Here is a 15421-nt window from a genome sequence, read left to right on the forward strand (position 1 = left end):
ACTCCTGAAATGTAATCTACACATGCTACCAGTAGCTCTAAACCAAAGAGAACATACTGTTTACTTTGTCTTATAATCAGGACTATTATATTCCCTAGACAGCTGGAGGTAAGTGTCTTGGAAGTATTTCCAATTCACTGAAATTCACACTAAACCAGATTGATAGGTGCACTTGATGGTCAGTACAGATTGATAGCACCTGGACCTGCTCTTCTGAAATTTTCTAATTGGAAAATCAAAAACAAAAAGAAAAGCAATTTAGAGTGGTATAAAAAGTTATTAATCTAGTGAAAATTTGCAAGGTTCTTTTGCTCTTCCCTAACACTCCTCTGCATGTTAAAAACACCACGGCACAAATTAACCCATTGTTTTGTGTTGTTATTACATGTTGATGCACTTGATTTCCATAGAGTTCTCAAAGGATAAATCCATTCCCTGTGCTATACAAGGTGAAAATGAATGTGTTACTACATTTCTAATGACCATGGATGAACAGGGAAAGACAATCATTCATAGCATAAAGCAGAAAGGTAAGCAGTTAATACCAGTTTTCACATATATCGTTGGATTTAGAAATACAGATGAAACAATCAAATCGCATATATTGGAAAATTAGCAAATTAAGCTGTTTCATACATTTTTTTTATTTTCCTATTTCAGTAATGTTTTTCTTCCTGGCTGAAAAAGCACCTCCTAAAATATCTATTTCATATGATGGCAAAATAAAACATGACCTTTCTCAAAAGACAGGCATTATTGTCCAGTGGTACAACCAGATACTACTGAATTCCAAATACAGCTGTGGCTCTTTTTGTAGCATTAGGCAAGTTAGTCAGACTCTATTTCATTTTCATCAGCAGCTGAAAAAACTGGGATATTTAATTCCCTACCACACTGGGGGTGGGGTGGGGGGGAGAGGGGGTCTTTGAAAATTAGTTATTTTTCTTAATTGCTATTGGAATTGATAACCATTATGAAATAATGATACAAATCTTCTCATTACCTAGTACACTAGCTCTGAGAAATATTTTATATGACTACAAAATATTTTTAAAGATAAATAAATAATATCTGATCCATAATACAGTTATACTGAGTATTCATGATTGAGCAAATATTAGTAGTAGTTTAATAGTAGTTTATTTACAGCATTTGCTAAAATAATACAGTAAAACTGACAATAGATTTATATATAATAACAACGTTATATAATATATGGTTATGGATAAAAACATACAGTAAGATCATGTATTCTGCCAGTGTGAAAGTATTTTAAAATCAGACTCAGCCTACACAGTCATTTTTAATGCTGCACTGTTACTGACTTTTGAATGATTATCCCAAAATTATCCTAAATATTCATGAACCTTGTTTACTGAAGTACATCTATTTATTTAAAATGATTCCTTTATTTATACTATTTTTATGACAGTCTTATATTTCAAGAGAATACAGAGGCCTCTTTACAACTGACAAGTGACATTGCTTCTATGCAATCAACCATGGTACATTTTGGGGCATACTCAATCTTTCACTGTTAAAAGTGAGTTACATGCTTAAGAAAAATTATCCAAATGATTACCTTATTTCTCTCAGTAGAAGCTGTATGCTTGGTGTTTGGAAATTTTCCTCAGCCACTTGTCATCTTTAATAATACCTTGTAACGAGTTTCCACAAAATCTATTATGAGAATTGAATAATTGCACTATACACAATCAGCTAACGCTGTAAAAATATTACTGGTTTAAAAAAGTAGCACGATATATATCAAAGAATATTGTAACAAAGGCTGACAATAAGAATAGCAGGTTATATGCATATGCACACTGCACTCCTCAGATTCAAGAACATTAGGAGTTTTAAATGCTGCATGATTTTCTCTTTACTCAATTAATTTACTGTTCATTAATGCTGATTTAAAAAGCGAGGCTGATAGAAATTTATTTAAGTGAGGCACAATGCATGTAGAAGTTTTGCAATACTCCCCCAACCCTCATAACAATTCTGCCAATAAATAGAAGTTTTCATCTACTTTTCCACTTCTGGGTCTGTCTTGAGTAGAGGAACAATTATCCTGTGGCTTTTGTAATGTATGCAAATGTGAATTAAGATGAGAACCCCAGAAATGCTCTGTGGATTATTTTCACTTATGGATCTGAAGTCAAGTGTGAGTGAATAGCCAGTGCATTAACCCACAGTTCAGATGAGACTTTTAAAAATGAGTTGCATAATGACATCAATCAAAAAGTAATGTAAAATAAAGTCCAAGTAAATTATATTAAACTGAAATGAATTCTCAGTGTCATCAAACTGTGGTTCAGTAGAAAATTTTATGAAATAGTAACCTTTCTAGACTTTTACAAGTAATGCTTCTTAATATTAAAATGATCCCTTAATTGAGAGCTGTCAAAAAGAATTTGCCCTCTGGGTTTTACATGTCTACTATTATCTTGAATCCTAGAGAAAAAATATGTCCTAGAATAATGTTAATTTTCTGGTAATTTAGTCTGTGCTCTAAAATGCCCATCTTTAGCCTTGAGTTGCTAGCATTTACAGAACAAAAAATAGAGGAACCATTTAAATTAATTGTTGCAGTTCTAGAATGTTAAATGACTTGCTTTCCCCATGGAAAAGGAAGTGGAAGGTATCCAAACATGCATGCATCTAGAATACTTATTTCAAATTTATTAATTTCCGTTCTTAATAAAGGGTTTCCTAACAAAATCTGTGCATCCCAAGCCTATACGTTTGTTATCAGAGGACAAATGTATATTATGAGTCTGTATTACTCAAGTAACAAAAAAGGGCAATTATTGTGTTCTTTGAAAGTCTTATTTAGGTATACCTTCTAAAAAGTGGATTCCTAGTTTTAAGTTGTATGTTCTTATTCAGTACTTCAGCTTCCCTTTCACATTGTTTTCACTCATCGAGTTTGGTCACTTGTTCAGAACTAAGAATGGTTTGGATTTGTTTGGATGAAATTATGCTAGCACTTTTGCAGGAATATGTTCAAGAAAATTGAGTTTCTAGGGACTGATCCTGCACAACTGAAATTAATGAGATTTTTACCATTGACTTCAATGTGAGCAAGATCAGGCTATAGGTTAATTAGCCATCCTTGCAATGGATTTCAGAAAACAGAGGTCTTCCATTGAAGTTGAGCAGAGGGCAGAAATTCCATATAGTGAAAAATGCTGAACTTTCAATATCTGACTGTTCTCAGACAGAATAAACACTGACATTTTTTTTAGTACTTGGTGAAACACAATTTAAAAAAATCTTTAGGAATATTCGTGAAGTTTTATTGTGACACAATAAAAAATCATTTTAATGTTGATTTTAAAAAAATGTTCTACCACAAATTTAGACATTTCAAATTAAATCAAACTGTTTTCATTCTGAAAATCTCAAAACAAGACATTTTTACATTGTTGGAACTTTTTCATTTCAATTTTTTCCCTAAATATTAAATTTTAGCAAAATCAGAAGTTTCACAACATTTTTCAGTTTCAGGAGACCTGCATCCTCTGTAGGTTAGTTCCATCACAGTTTTCCATCCAGCAGTGCTCTGTTTCATTCTAGTGAGACCTCTATTCTATGTTCTGCTTATAGAATGATTGAGAATCATTTTTTTCCTTGTATTTTTTGCCCTTGCTTTTTTTAGATGCCATTTTCTGTGTCTTTTCCATATCCCCCAATTTTTTGTGTTGGTCACCAACTAGTCAGCCATGAATCTGCCTACAATTTTCCTCACTGAAATGTAAGTGAGACTCCTTATGCTCACACTTAAGAATTCATAATTCTGCCAAACCATGTTCTTTCACTCTTCCTCTCTGGAAAATCTTTTAGAACACATAAAATAAGAATCTAAATTAATTCCAGAAAATCTATCTGGAAGCTGTTAGTTGATCTTCTAAAAGATCTATGAGAAACATTTATAGTGAAGTTTTCTTCAGCATAACCCTTCTGGGAAAATTTCACATACTGTTTGCAAATCTAGCTGTACAAACATATAAGCTGGAAAAAAAAAAGGAATGAACAATGATCAGGGCATAGAAACCTATTGTGGTTTTTAATTAGCTATCTTTATAAATACTAAAAATCATTGCTTGCTTCTGTTTCCACAGATTGCCCACAACCTCCAAATATTCCCATGATAATGTTGGGTGTTTCCCTGGCTATCCTTCTAATTGGCATTGTTCTACTTTGTATATGGAAATTGCTAGTGTCATTTCAAGACCGAAAAGAGGTTGCCAAGTTTGAAGAAGAAAGATCAAAAGCCAAATGGCAAACGGTATGTGTGTTAATTTTGTACAAGTCTCTATGAGACTCTATGAGACTCTCCAGAAGTCACCAGTAATAAAAAAAATGGACAGATTTCCCAAATCATACTTTTTCATTATACATTTCATTATATAGTATGTTACGCATTAAAATATAATAGAAATGACCAAAAATTGATCATTTTTCAATATGCCTTGTTTTATTTCTTCCACAAGTAAAAAGATGCATAGAGGTAGTTTTTAATCAATAACTGAATAATTATTCAATGAATTATTTTTCGACAGACCTGCCCATGAAGACTTGGCTAATATTAGAGGTGTTCCTTTTCCTTCCAGTTCCTTCTGCCTGGAACTTTTACTCTTTTGCATTTGCCTTTTAATAAATGAGGCTTTCTGGAAACTTCATGTTAAGTTAGCAGAGCAGTGGAAAAGAGCAGGAGGGATTTGGGGGGGCTATAATACATAATACAGTGATCCATTGACTCTTCAACTACACCCAGATATAACAAAATAGATTGTAACAGTTCAGCAAGACCAGTAACTGCCTGCCCTTCAGCATGTGAAATCAAAAAAAGGGTAGAAGCTGTATGCCTCTAGTTAATGTAGGCTGGGGCAGCCTGGGAATTTTCCATACTGACTTGGGGTAGCTAAAGCTGAGAGGAGGGAGTGGAAGGATCCATCTGGAAGATGAGAGGGAAAGTGAATGAGTTTCTGAAGGGAAAACCAGCAGAGCTCCACAAAATGTACTGGAAACCACCGCTACTGAAAATAAGAGATCTGTTTTTTAGGGAAAAAATTACAAATGAAATATTTTAAAGCTACAGCCATTCCCCCAAAATATTGAAAACAGATAACTGGTCCTGGGGGGAATACTTGAGAAGGTGTAATGTCATCAGCACTCTCTGAGGTTTGGCTGGACTTCTTTTCACACTCTCTGAGGTTTGGCTGGACTTCTTTTCAGGATCCCCCGTATCTTGACTAAACATCTGTATAAAAACATATTTCGCTTCCATCTGAAGCCTAAAACTAAACCTCAGAAAATGTATTTGTTGCTTCAGGTTTTGTTATGAATCTTTTCCTGGCTGTGGAGTTGACAGCCAGGAAAAGCTGACAGGTTGTTCCATTAGAAAGTCCAAGGTAATTTCTGCAAGGGCAGGGTCAAAGTGTTCAGGCCATATTTCAAGCACATTCTACCTACCTAAATTCTTCCTTTATTCTCAGATATAATAGTCTTCACTTCTTGTCTGAAGCTGTGTGTTGGAGTTGCTCATTCCGGTTCTCTAATGGGCACTACCAGAGCCCTGGATACTCCCAAACGTGGAGGTTCTGGATGTGCGCTGCCCCCACATTCAGCCATGTTTACATTATGGTCATAGAGAACGGCACGAGCTGTGAATTTGGTTCCACAGTTAAGACGTATGTCTTAGACAGGTGATGTATTTTATCCCAGAAATGCCTGCAAAGTGAGAGACCCTGATCTTGTGAAGCTCTGATCACCCTCTGCTTTGACTGGCTGATGGTGGGCTCTAATGAAATTCAGCACCTCATAGGACCTGATTCTTATTTTGGGCTAAACTGAGTTATGAGGCTCAGCATTGAGTAAGGGGTACCACTCTAAAAGCAACTCTGTCAAATTATACTTCAGAGTCAGAATTAGACCCCTACTCTCTCCTTGGTTAGGTAAGGAGTAAATTATTTCAGCCATTTTTTGAGTGAAATATGCTCACTCAACTGCTCTACTGGGGAGAGGAGGGAGATTCAAGGATCCCTTTCCATGTCCTTCTCTATCCTCCATCCCTTACCTATAGCGAATGACATTGATAGAGTAGCCCCTAATTTTCCCCCTGTAGCTGGGGAAGGATCTTAACAAGTCTTACTTTTTCCTAGCCCTCAGCATGAATTTGAAAAAAACTGCCATGTAGCATTAATGCCAATGTTGCTATGAGGAAAGCATACTACCTGTCTTCTAGTGTGCATATGATATGTGGAAATACATTTAATCAATATATATCAATATATACATTACATATATATGTGGAGAGAGAGAGAAAAGTTTGTGTGTGTACCAACATTTCTATATATAGTTTAAATGTGTGTGTAGGGAGAGAGAGGAAAGTATCCTAGTGCTCATGGCTGCATGCAGGTAATGTGTGCCATCTTTTGATAGCAGTAAAAATGGTTTGGCCAGGCCTGAAAAGACATGCACTATGTGCAGCCTTGTTTAAACATGATGAAAAGAAACAATGAACAAATTCATATTAATAAACATTACATATCCTAACTGGCACAAATTTGTGTGTTCACAGAATACCCAGCAGGATTCATAAATTAGTAATATGTTCTTAAAATCTTATATAACAGAGACATTTTAAACATGAATCACTTTTCACCCCAAATATAGCATATCTTATCTAGGATTAGCACATACTTAAAAGTCAGCTGGAAAGTTTTTGATGCTTTTTGAATAAAACAGAAAACATGTTTGGAAGTTATGCAGGTTTGTAATTAAGGTTGAAACTGATAGGCATTACAGAATAATGTCTACCAGTTTTATCAGTATTGAGGACAATTCAGTCTTCTAATTCTTCCTCAGGTAGAAAATATTATTTGTTCCAATTTATGCATAGGCAAGCTGAGATTCTGGAGGGAATCGGCATGAGAAACAAGACACTTGCTTTCCCAGTAGCTGTATCTAGTTGGCAATCAATCATATTAACATTCACAACCTGCAGTAGCTGTAATCCTCAAATCTCTGCAAAACATGGGTGGCAACAGAAGATTCAGCCTAAGGCCCAAGGGTTCTAAGAATGAGGTAAATAGGGAGAAGAATGAAGGGACTTTGCCTACTCCACCTCCCCAAATTATAATAATTCATGACATTAGACTGCACGATAAGGTTTATACCATCCATGTTATTAAGTAAACATGATTTGCTGAAATATCCTAGAATTTTAGCTATAGTCTGGGGAACATTACAGTGTCATCAGTCCAAGGAGAAATGCCATCTGGAAGTATCTTTTAGATGCCTGCCTAATGAACATAGAGAAAATGGTTCAGTCAGAGAATGATGTCATAACTAGTGGGTGTGCTTCAGCTTCTTGCAGCTGGAAGATTATTCTGTGTGCAGCAAGAATTTGGACTGCTACATGGAAAGGAGATTTTAGTATCAGATAGTACAAACCTTTGATATCACCAGAAGAAACTTGCAAAGTGTACTTGCCAAAAGGAAGATTGATTCATGTCTTCCTGTGTATAGTGTTTTCTTCTATAGTAGGTTACATAGTGTTCCCACCTTTGTAAAATTCATTTATTGCTGCTTTTGGGGGCTCAAAGAAATAATGAATCTATCCTTTTTCATAGAAATCATAGAAAATTAGGGTTTTTGCTCACTCTTCTTTTGTGCTTGATTATTCATAGTTGTTTGCTTATAAATGAGAAGTTTAGCTCAATATATCACTTTGTATATGTCTAACAGTAATGTAAAGAAACACCTGAGGGTGTGTACACATGTTCAGGGAGGTTAGATCATGTTAAAAATGACCATCTGATCTAAATTAGGGTGCAGACAGAAGCTGTCTGCTCCCAGCTGTAACTCAGAAAGCATTCTGCAAAGTGTTTTGAGTTGCAGCCTTACCCCGGGCCAACCAGAAGTTCACTGTTGGTTCCAGGGGGGAGGGGAACCACTTTTGGTTCCTAGCTATGGGCTAGGAGCCTGCAGCCAGGTTGCCTTAGCAATGGCCCGACTGTCTGCCAGCGCTCGCTGTTTTCAGAATAGGAGGGGAGAAAGGCAGCAGAGGGAGCTCATTCTTGGGGCTCCCCAGCTGGTGCTGAAGGGTGGGGTGGGTGAATTGGAGCCCCGCCACCTCAGGGGGGGCTCTAATACACCCACCCACCCCACCCTCCAGGGGGGGGCTGAAAAAACCCCAGACTGAACTCCCTCCACTCCTTTTCCCCCCTCCCATTCTCAGAACAGTAACAGGCTGGGAGCTCTGCAGACACAAGTTGCAGAAGTTGCTACATTTTGAAACATCCTTATCTGATACTTCATGCAATGAGGGGGTCAGATTTTCACCCAATCAGCCACATTTCTCTTCAGCTGTGCACTTGTGTTTGGTCACAGCTATAAACTGCTTTCTGTGGCCAGATTGGGCAAAAACTGTTACTTCTGTCTGCGCCTTTAGTACACCCAGATGCGGATCTTAAACACAGATCCCTAGTTAGGTCCATCTAAGTGAGAACTGTACAGAAGTTCCAGGAAGGTTAGATTGGACTGAAAATGGCCATCCTGATCTCAGTTAACCCTACCTCCAAGATATTCTGACAGATTGGGTTGGCCATTTTTAGACCAATCTAACTTTCCCAAACTTCCCAGCACAGCCCCAGGGCTGAGAAAATCTAGCCACTGGTCTCAACTCCATGACTGCACTTTTCCTACCCACCTACCTGACACCAGGCTATTTTTAGCCTCCCAGCCCCAACCCCCACCCCTAGACAGACTATCCCCACCCCACAGATCAGCCAGTCCCCCTTCCCCTCAAGTCCACCAAACCTCTCATCCCACAAACTGCTTCTGATGCTGGTTTTGTTATTGTTCACTGATGCCAGCAGCTGAGGAAGTAAGTCCCAGTGGGAGGAGGAGGGGAGGGATGGAAAATAGCTTCACCCGGGGGCAGGGGGAGGGGAGAGAGATAAAAATAGCCCCTGGTCTTCGGTGGGGGAAAGAGCCTCTCATCTCTCCAAGCCACCCTGCAGACTGTGCATACCTCCTTGATCCCACTAAACCTTCCCATACCTCCCCAATCCCCATGGACCCTGCCTGCCCCCGCAATCCCACGTGTGGATGTTGTTTACTGCCCCCCCCGGTGCCCTCCACAGATGCCACCTGACTCCCTGATCACCATAATTCCCCCTGTGGATCCTGCTAACCCCCCCACCCCAATTTCCCCCAGCAGTTGCCACCTTTCCCCTGATCCCTTCTGTGGATCCCTTTGCCCTCCCAGTCCTCCTGTGGACCCTTCCTACCCCCTATTGCTCCCACAAACCCCACTAGCCCTGCAGTCCTTCATGCTGATGCTGCCTGCCCCCCAGTCCCTCATGTAGATACCTCTTGCCCCCCTGATCCCTCTGTGGATCCCTACTGCCCTCCTCATTCCCCCATGAACCCCCCAATCCCCCCAGCCTACTTCTCCCCTGATCCAACCCCCTGAACTAGCCTCCCCATCTTAACTTACTTTAGATTGGGTGGGCATTTTTAACTCAGTCTAACCTTCCCAAATGTCTGTACCCATCTTTTCCTCCCAAGTAGGGGAATAGTGACAGATTTTGTTAACCTAAGCAAAAAGACTTGTTTCTTTTTACATTTTTCTGCATCCTGGATTGATTTGTGCTGTTCCTTATCAGCCTGTCATAATTTTGCCTTTTGGTGATCTTTAAATGTATTTGTACAGGACCAAGCTATTGAGGTGCTTTCTGAAGTAAAGCATTAAAACACCTTATTTCCTTAGGGAAAGAGACACTAGTGAACATGCATGTGGTTTGTACCTGCATATTAAATCGGGGCTGGTGACTCAAAGTCCCCTAAATCTTTGCTGGGAAGGGCAGCATATATGTATATATATAATTTGAAGAGGTAATGTTAAAGCTGAGGGGTTGCATCTACATAGCTGAGTCAGTGGTCAACTGGCAGATTTGATAAAAATTGCATTTAACTTATTAGCATGTTTCTGTTTTATAGGGAACAAATCCACTGTACAGAGGCTCAACAACAACATTTAAAAATGTAACCTACAAGCAGCAAGAAAAGCAAAAAGTGGATGTTGCTGCAGATTTCTCCTAGCACTTCAGACACTGAAAAATTAGTTTTACTGACAGTAAATATGCAAGCACTATTTCATTTTTATTTCATTCTACCTGATGATGTGGACATTTCTTAGCAATGCATTCATAGTGAGATAGTAATTCAGCTAAGGCAAGTGTAGTCTGCCATCATTGGGGATACTTCTGTAATTGCTATAGTGTTGAAAATTAAAAAGACAAATATAAAGACACATTTTTAACATTAGGGTCAAAAATAAATCTTTAAAAAATGCACCAAGGTCTGTAATTTGCTCCGCAAGAAACAGGATAAAAACAATCAGTCTTAGTAAGCTGATTTTTCTGTGAGTCTAACTTCTTTTTATGATGAATTTTATTCCATTATGTCCACTGTATCAATACTACATATATATGGTACATACAATCTGTCCACTCTGTTGGCTTCCATAAAATGAAAGACTGGAATTTATAAATGATAGGATTATAATGCCCATTTTAGCTATGGGTCAGGAGTTCTTGATACCAGACTGTGGGACTGATTTTTTTTTCACCAGAAACAACTGGATTGATAGGCTAGTTTACATAAATCCAAATTTTAAAAAATTTTCCTCATCCTCTTTGACTTTACATCTTTCTTTGCTTCTTCCTCTTCCTTCACATTAGGTACTTCTACCATTTATAACCTACTTAGGCACTCAAAATAAGCCTATATAGTGTATAAGCCTATCTGTAAACCCTCAGCACACAAGAGAATTCCATTCATGCAGCACAGATGCTGTGTCATGCCCACAGGTATAAGTACTGTGATAGTCCTACCTCAGAAGATGAGATATTTCAGTCCCATAGTGGCCTAGTATTTTATCTTACTGTTTGACTTATTCCAGTGCAAGATCACAGATTTGGCTCATTTTGTCAGTTTCAGGATAAATGCCTAATAATTATTAATCCCACTTGATATTCACTTCAGTGACATTAATGAGGATTTTAAAAATTCAACTTAAACTGCAGTTATTAACTACTTGCCATAAATCCTTAGTCAGAAATGCTGATGGTATACACAGTGCTAAAAAAATGGCTGATCTGATGGCTTATAAAATGAGACAAGATTTTTTGTTTAACTGAAATTTCTGTATTTACCTTGATAATGATTTCCTCTGAAAAATGGTTACCTTCTGGAATCCACAGCGCACTTTCAGAATGCTGATTTATTTTACAACAGATATATATTCAGTCTGAAAACATATATTCAAAAAACCCTTCTAATATACTGAACAGCTGTGCAGGTTCCCTAAGGTATATCAAGCTTTTGGTTGCAGACTGACCATTTTCAAATAAATATTTATTCCTGAAGATGGAGTAAATTCAGTCTTCTTTGCCTATTGCTGCACTGGGATGGAGTAAGAGTACTATCTCAGATAGCTGTGACCCAAACCTCTTTTTAGGAGCTGAGCCAAAGTTCATGGAAGTCAGTTAGTATGGATGAGTCTCTGAGTTTATTTACTTATAAACTTATACATATGTAATATCAAAAAGGAGGGCTGTTGAGGTTATTTCAATTTGAATTTCAAAACTCTTTGTCAGCAGCTTTGATCAAATTGATCTGATCAAATTGTTGTACTTTAGTACCCAGACTTTAGACAAAATAATGTTTTAGAAGAGTGTGGCTTTGAAGATTGCAGCACGTGTACTTCACTCTAGTTGTTAAAATCCCCATTCCTTCTCCCTCAAATAATTACAAGGAAACTATTGGTAATGACCTCTTTCTGTGTGATTAAACAGTCTGGTTAACATTGTGCAACACTGGACTAGGCTCTACAATAGATAATTGTGTAAGAAGGCACATAGTTAAAATCAAATGCCTGTGGAATGAAGATGAGATAATATAACGATTTAAAAAATCTAAAATGACTGTAGAGTAAACATGTAAATTTAGTTACTGAAACTAGAAAGTTAATTAATTATGTGTACTCTTCCATACTTTTACATACCTTGTAGAAGCATGGGTCTACAGTCATTTAACTCCTCTCAGGGTCAGGGGAATTTACACAGAACACCAAATCCTACTTCCTTAACCATGTAAATAGTCCCAATAGGCACATCTACACATTTGCTTTAATGTGCATTAACCTATTTTAATGTGCATTAAAGCATCTCTAAAAACCATGCTATTTGGTTAATGTGCATTAAGACAGGCTAATGCACATTTTTCTAGTACCTCACAGGCATGTCTGCATGTGTATGTGCCATAATTATAGCACGTTAAGTTTAGTACTTGTGAACACATTTACACATTCTCTGGGTACGGGTGGGGGAGACAGCAGCACTTTAATTACAATGGTTCTGAGAGCCGCTCTAATTAAAGCATCACTGCATCTCCCATATCAACGTCCTGACACTTAAAAATGGTGGTGGGGGCACATGAACTAAAGCTAATACAGAAGTAATATCTATTTGACCTTTACATTAATCTTGGCCCTATTAAAGCCAATGACATAATTCCTACTGAGTTTAGGGAGCTACGATATCACTCACTGGGAATGTCTACATGTGCATTAGTGTGCTTTAGTTAATGCTCATTAAATCTAATGACTCCGTGGTAGGGCACATCTACATGAGATGCTAGAAGCACAGTAGACTAATTCTACTGACCATTAGAGCATCATGGTGAAAGCTGTGCTAACACATATTCAATGAGCTTTAGTTCAAGCATCCACGCCACCATTTTTAAGCACCAGGACACTGATACATGAGATGCAGGAGGCTGCCGGAGCACAGCAATTGTCATGCTCCAGCAGACTTGATTAACTGAGTCTGCTCTGATACGCTGGAATTCCAGTGCATCAGAGCAGCCTCCATAGTTGTATATAGCTGCTCTGTAATAATAGGTACTAACAATGTGCCATAATTGGCACTACTGCACAGTAGCTTTGGCACACATCTTTTATATGACAATAATGCTCAGTAGACTAATTGTACTGAATGTTAGTGCGTTAGCACAGCTTTCACCATGATGCTCTAATGGTCAGCAGAATTAGTCTACTGTGCTTCTAGTATCTGATGTAGATGCACCCTACCATGGAGGTATTAGATTTAATGAGCATTAACTAAAGTACACTAATGCACATGTAGACATTCCTAGTGAGTGATATCCTAGCTCCCTAAACTCAGTAGGAAATGTGCCTTTGGCTTTAATAGGGCCAGGATTAATATAAAGGTCAGATAGATGTTACTTCTGTATTTTTAAAAATTAAGCGCTCTTTTAATGTTCTAAAAAAAGAAGTCAGCAACCTTTTTCAAGCCAAGGGATGAAACAATCTGGTTCTGGTCTGATGCAGTTCAGGGGCCTTTGTATACACCACAGTTTTTGCCCTTTCTTGCGCTGCAGCAGTGTGACTGTTTTCAAGAGTGGATTTTCCAGATGCTTTAAAAGTCTTTCTGGTGCATTGAAGTAAAACTCCTTGGACGTAGTTTAGTTTGGCTTGCCACAAATTAAAGCATCATGTCCATGGATTCATTGTATGCAAATACAAAGGCATTCAAAGACCTGTAATGAACCTCTTTGTCCACCAGATGGCATTGTGGCTTTTGTAGTTCACCCTTTTGAATTGCTTCTGCTTTCAAATTCCTTCTGCATTTTTTTTTTTCTTGTGCCATATGCCAGTTCCATGCTCCCATAGCTGCATGGCAGGGCATGGGGTGGGAGGTACCAGCCCCCGGGGGGCAGCAATGGACCGTCCCGCTCTCCCGCAGCACCAGCCAGGGACCGGGCTTAATTTGTTCAAAAACCAAGTGCGTGCAAACACTGATGCAATGCTCCACAGCTTAATTCGTTCAAAGACTTAGTGTGTGCAAACACTGATGCAACACTCCAAAATACATAAGTTTAAATTTTATAAACCTATTTAATTTAATGAGGATTAAACCCTGTGGCATGTACAGGCACCCCAAGTGGCTACATTGGCTACCAGTGGCACATAAGCTACGGAGGAGGTGGATGTTTTCCCTGTGCTCTTGTTGGAGTCACACAGCTGGGAAATGCACCCATGTTGCTGCTTGTTCTCCCAGTCCCTCCTTTTCCCTCCCCCACCCAGTTTACCAGCTGCGGTGTGAACATAGCTTTTAACTGGAGAGAAGCTGTGCTGGGGCTGGGCTGGGTATGGAGGGTGGAAGGAAGGAGCAATACCGATGTGGAAGCATCTTCCAGGTTCCAGCTCCCTGCCCCCTGTGCAGCTCCCTTATGGCTGGGAGCTGTGCTCACAGTACTGCTGCTTCTCCCCAGCTGTGCTGATTCAAGCATAACTTCTGCCCAGAGCAGAGCTGTGCCAGAGCCAGGGAGGTGGAAATTGCTTCCATGCTGCTTCTGTACCTCTCTATCCCCAACCCCTCTTCTATTCGGCCCAGGTCCCTGTGCAGCTCCACTCCAAGTAGATGATGTGCCCACATCACAACCTTGAGGGAGAGTTGGGTAGAGAGAAGCAACAGCAGTGCAGGCACATCTTCCAGCTCCCTGACTGCTCAGCCCCAATGTGAGCACAGACATAAGCAGAGCCCTGCAGCTCAGTAAGCTGGATCTGGCCCATGGGCTGTATGTTGTCAGCCCATGTTTTAAAGATTAAAAATCACTATTGCCATTGGCATTGATTAACCTTTAGCAAAGAGGCCCTAAATTTGAATGGCCCTAGAGGACTTTACTATCATAATCATTCATCAGTAATTCTCCAAGCCAGAGCTGAGGCAATAAATTTTGTGCCTATACTGTACTGTTTTGTGCATCTTCTACCATTCAAAAATCAGTCAAATTCCAAACTGCATAAAAGATTCATCATAAAGAGAAAATAACTAATCTCAAGGGAAGAACATTTTCAAATTATTAAGTGCCAGCAAAGAAATGAGCTCTGTTGTAATAAGGCATTGTTCAAATGCAATAATATACAGTCCCATGCCTGACAAGCTTACAGTTCGTAAGAAACCCATCAAGTGGAGATCATGTTGGAACCTATTTTTAAATTAAATTTGAGTTGCAGGCTAGTTAGGCAGCACATAATCTAGTGGCATTCACACACAGCCTGGAATGAAGCTTATCTTTTTAGTTAGATTATAATATTTGTTATTGTGAAGATATTTTTAGCACACTTTTAACATGAGTTTTATTTCCTTTCAAATTGTATATTTGTGTGTGGTGAGTGGGATGAAAGTGTCTTTCTGCTGTTTTCATGGTTATTGTTTTGACCCAAGGCTGGACCTTAAGAAAGGCCAAAACACTGTTATAGAAATACTTCTGTTCACTGAAGAGTTAACTAAATAAAAGAATGTTCATCAGCAAT

The 15421-nt window shown here is 38.7% G+C and overlaps 1 protein-coding gene across 2 annotated transcripts in view; it reads left to right on the forward strand.

Annotated features, from left to right (window-relative positions):
- The window catches only part of ITGB6 (integrin subunit beta 6), a 62940-nt gene extending 47520 nt beyond the window's left edge, over positions 1 to 15420 (forward strand). For both annotated transcript variants that reach the window (XM_006273816.4, XM_019480296.2), the window contains exons 14-16: positions 411 to 530; positions 4128 to 4294; positions 10018 to 15420. In XM_006273816.4, the coding sequence (XP_006273878.1) occupies positions 411 to 530; positions 4128 to 4294; positions 10018 to 10119 (389 nt within the window). In that variant the 3' untranslated portion in view covers positions 10120 to 15420. The remainder of the gene's footprint in view (positions 1 to 410; positions 531 to 4127; positions 4295 to 10017) is intronic.
- The last annotated feature ends 1 nt before the right edge of the window (position 15421 follows it).

The sequence above is a fragment of the Alligator mississippiensis genome, chromosome 4, assembly GCF_030867095.1.
Source record: "Alligator mississippiensis isolate rAllMis1 chromosome 4, rAllMis1, whole genome shotgun sequence".
Taxonomy (NCBI): domain Eukaryota; kingdom Metazoa; phylum Chordata; order Crocodylia; family Alligatoridae; genus Alligator; species Alligator mississippiensis.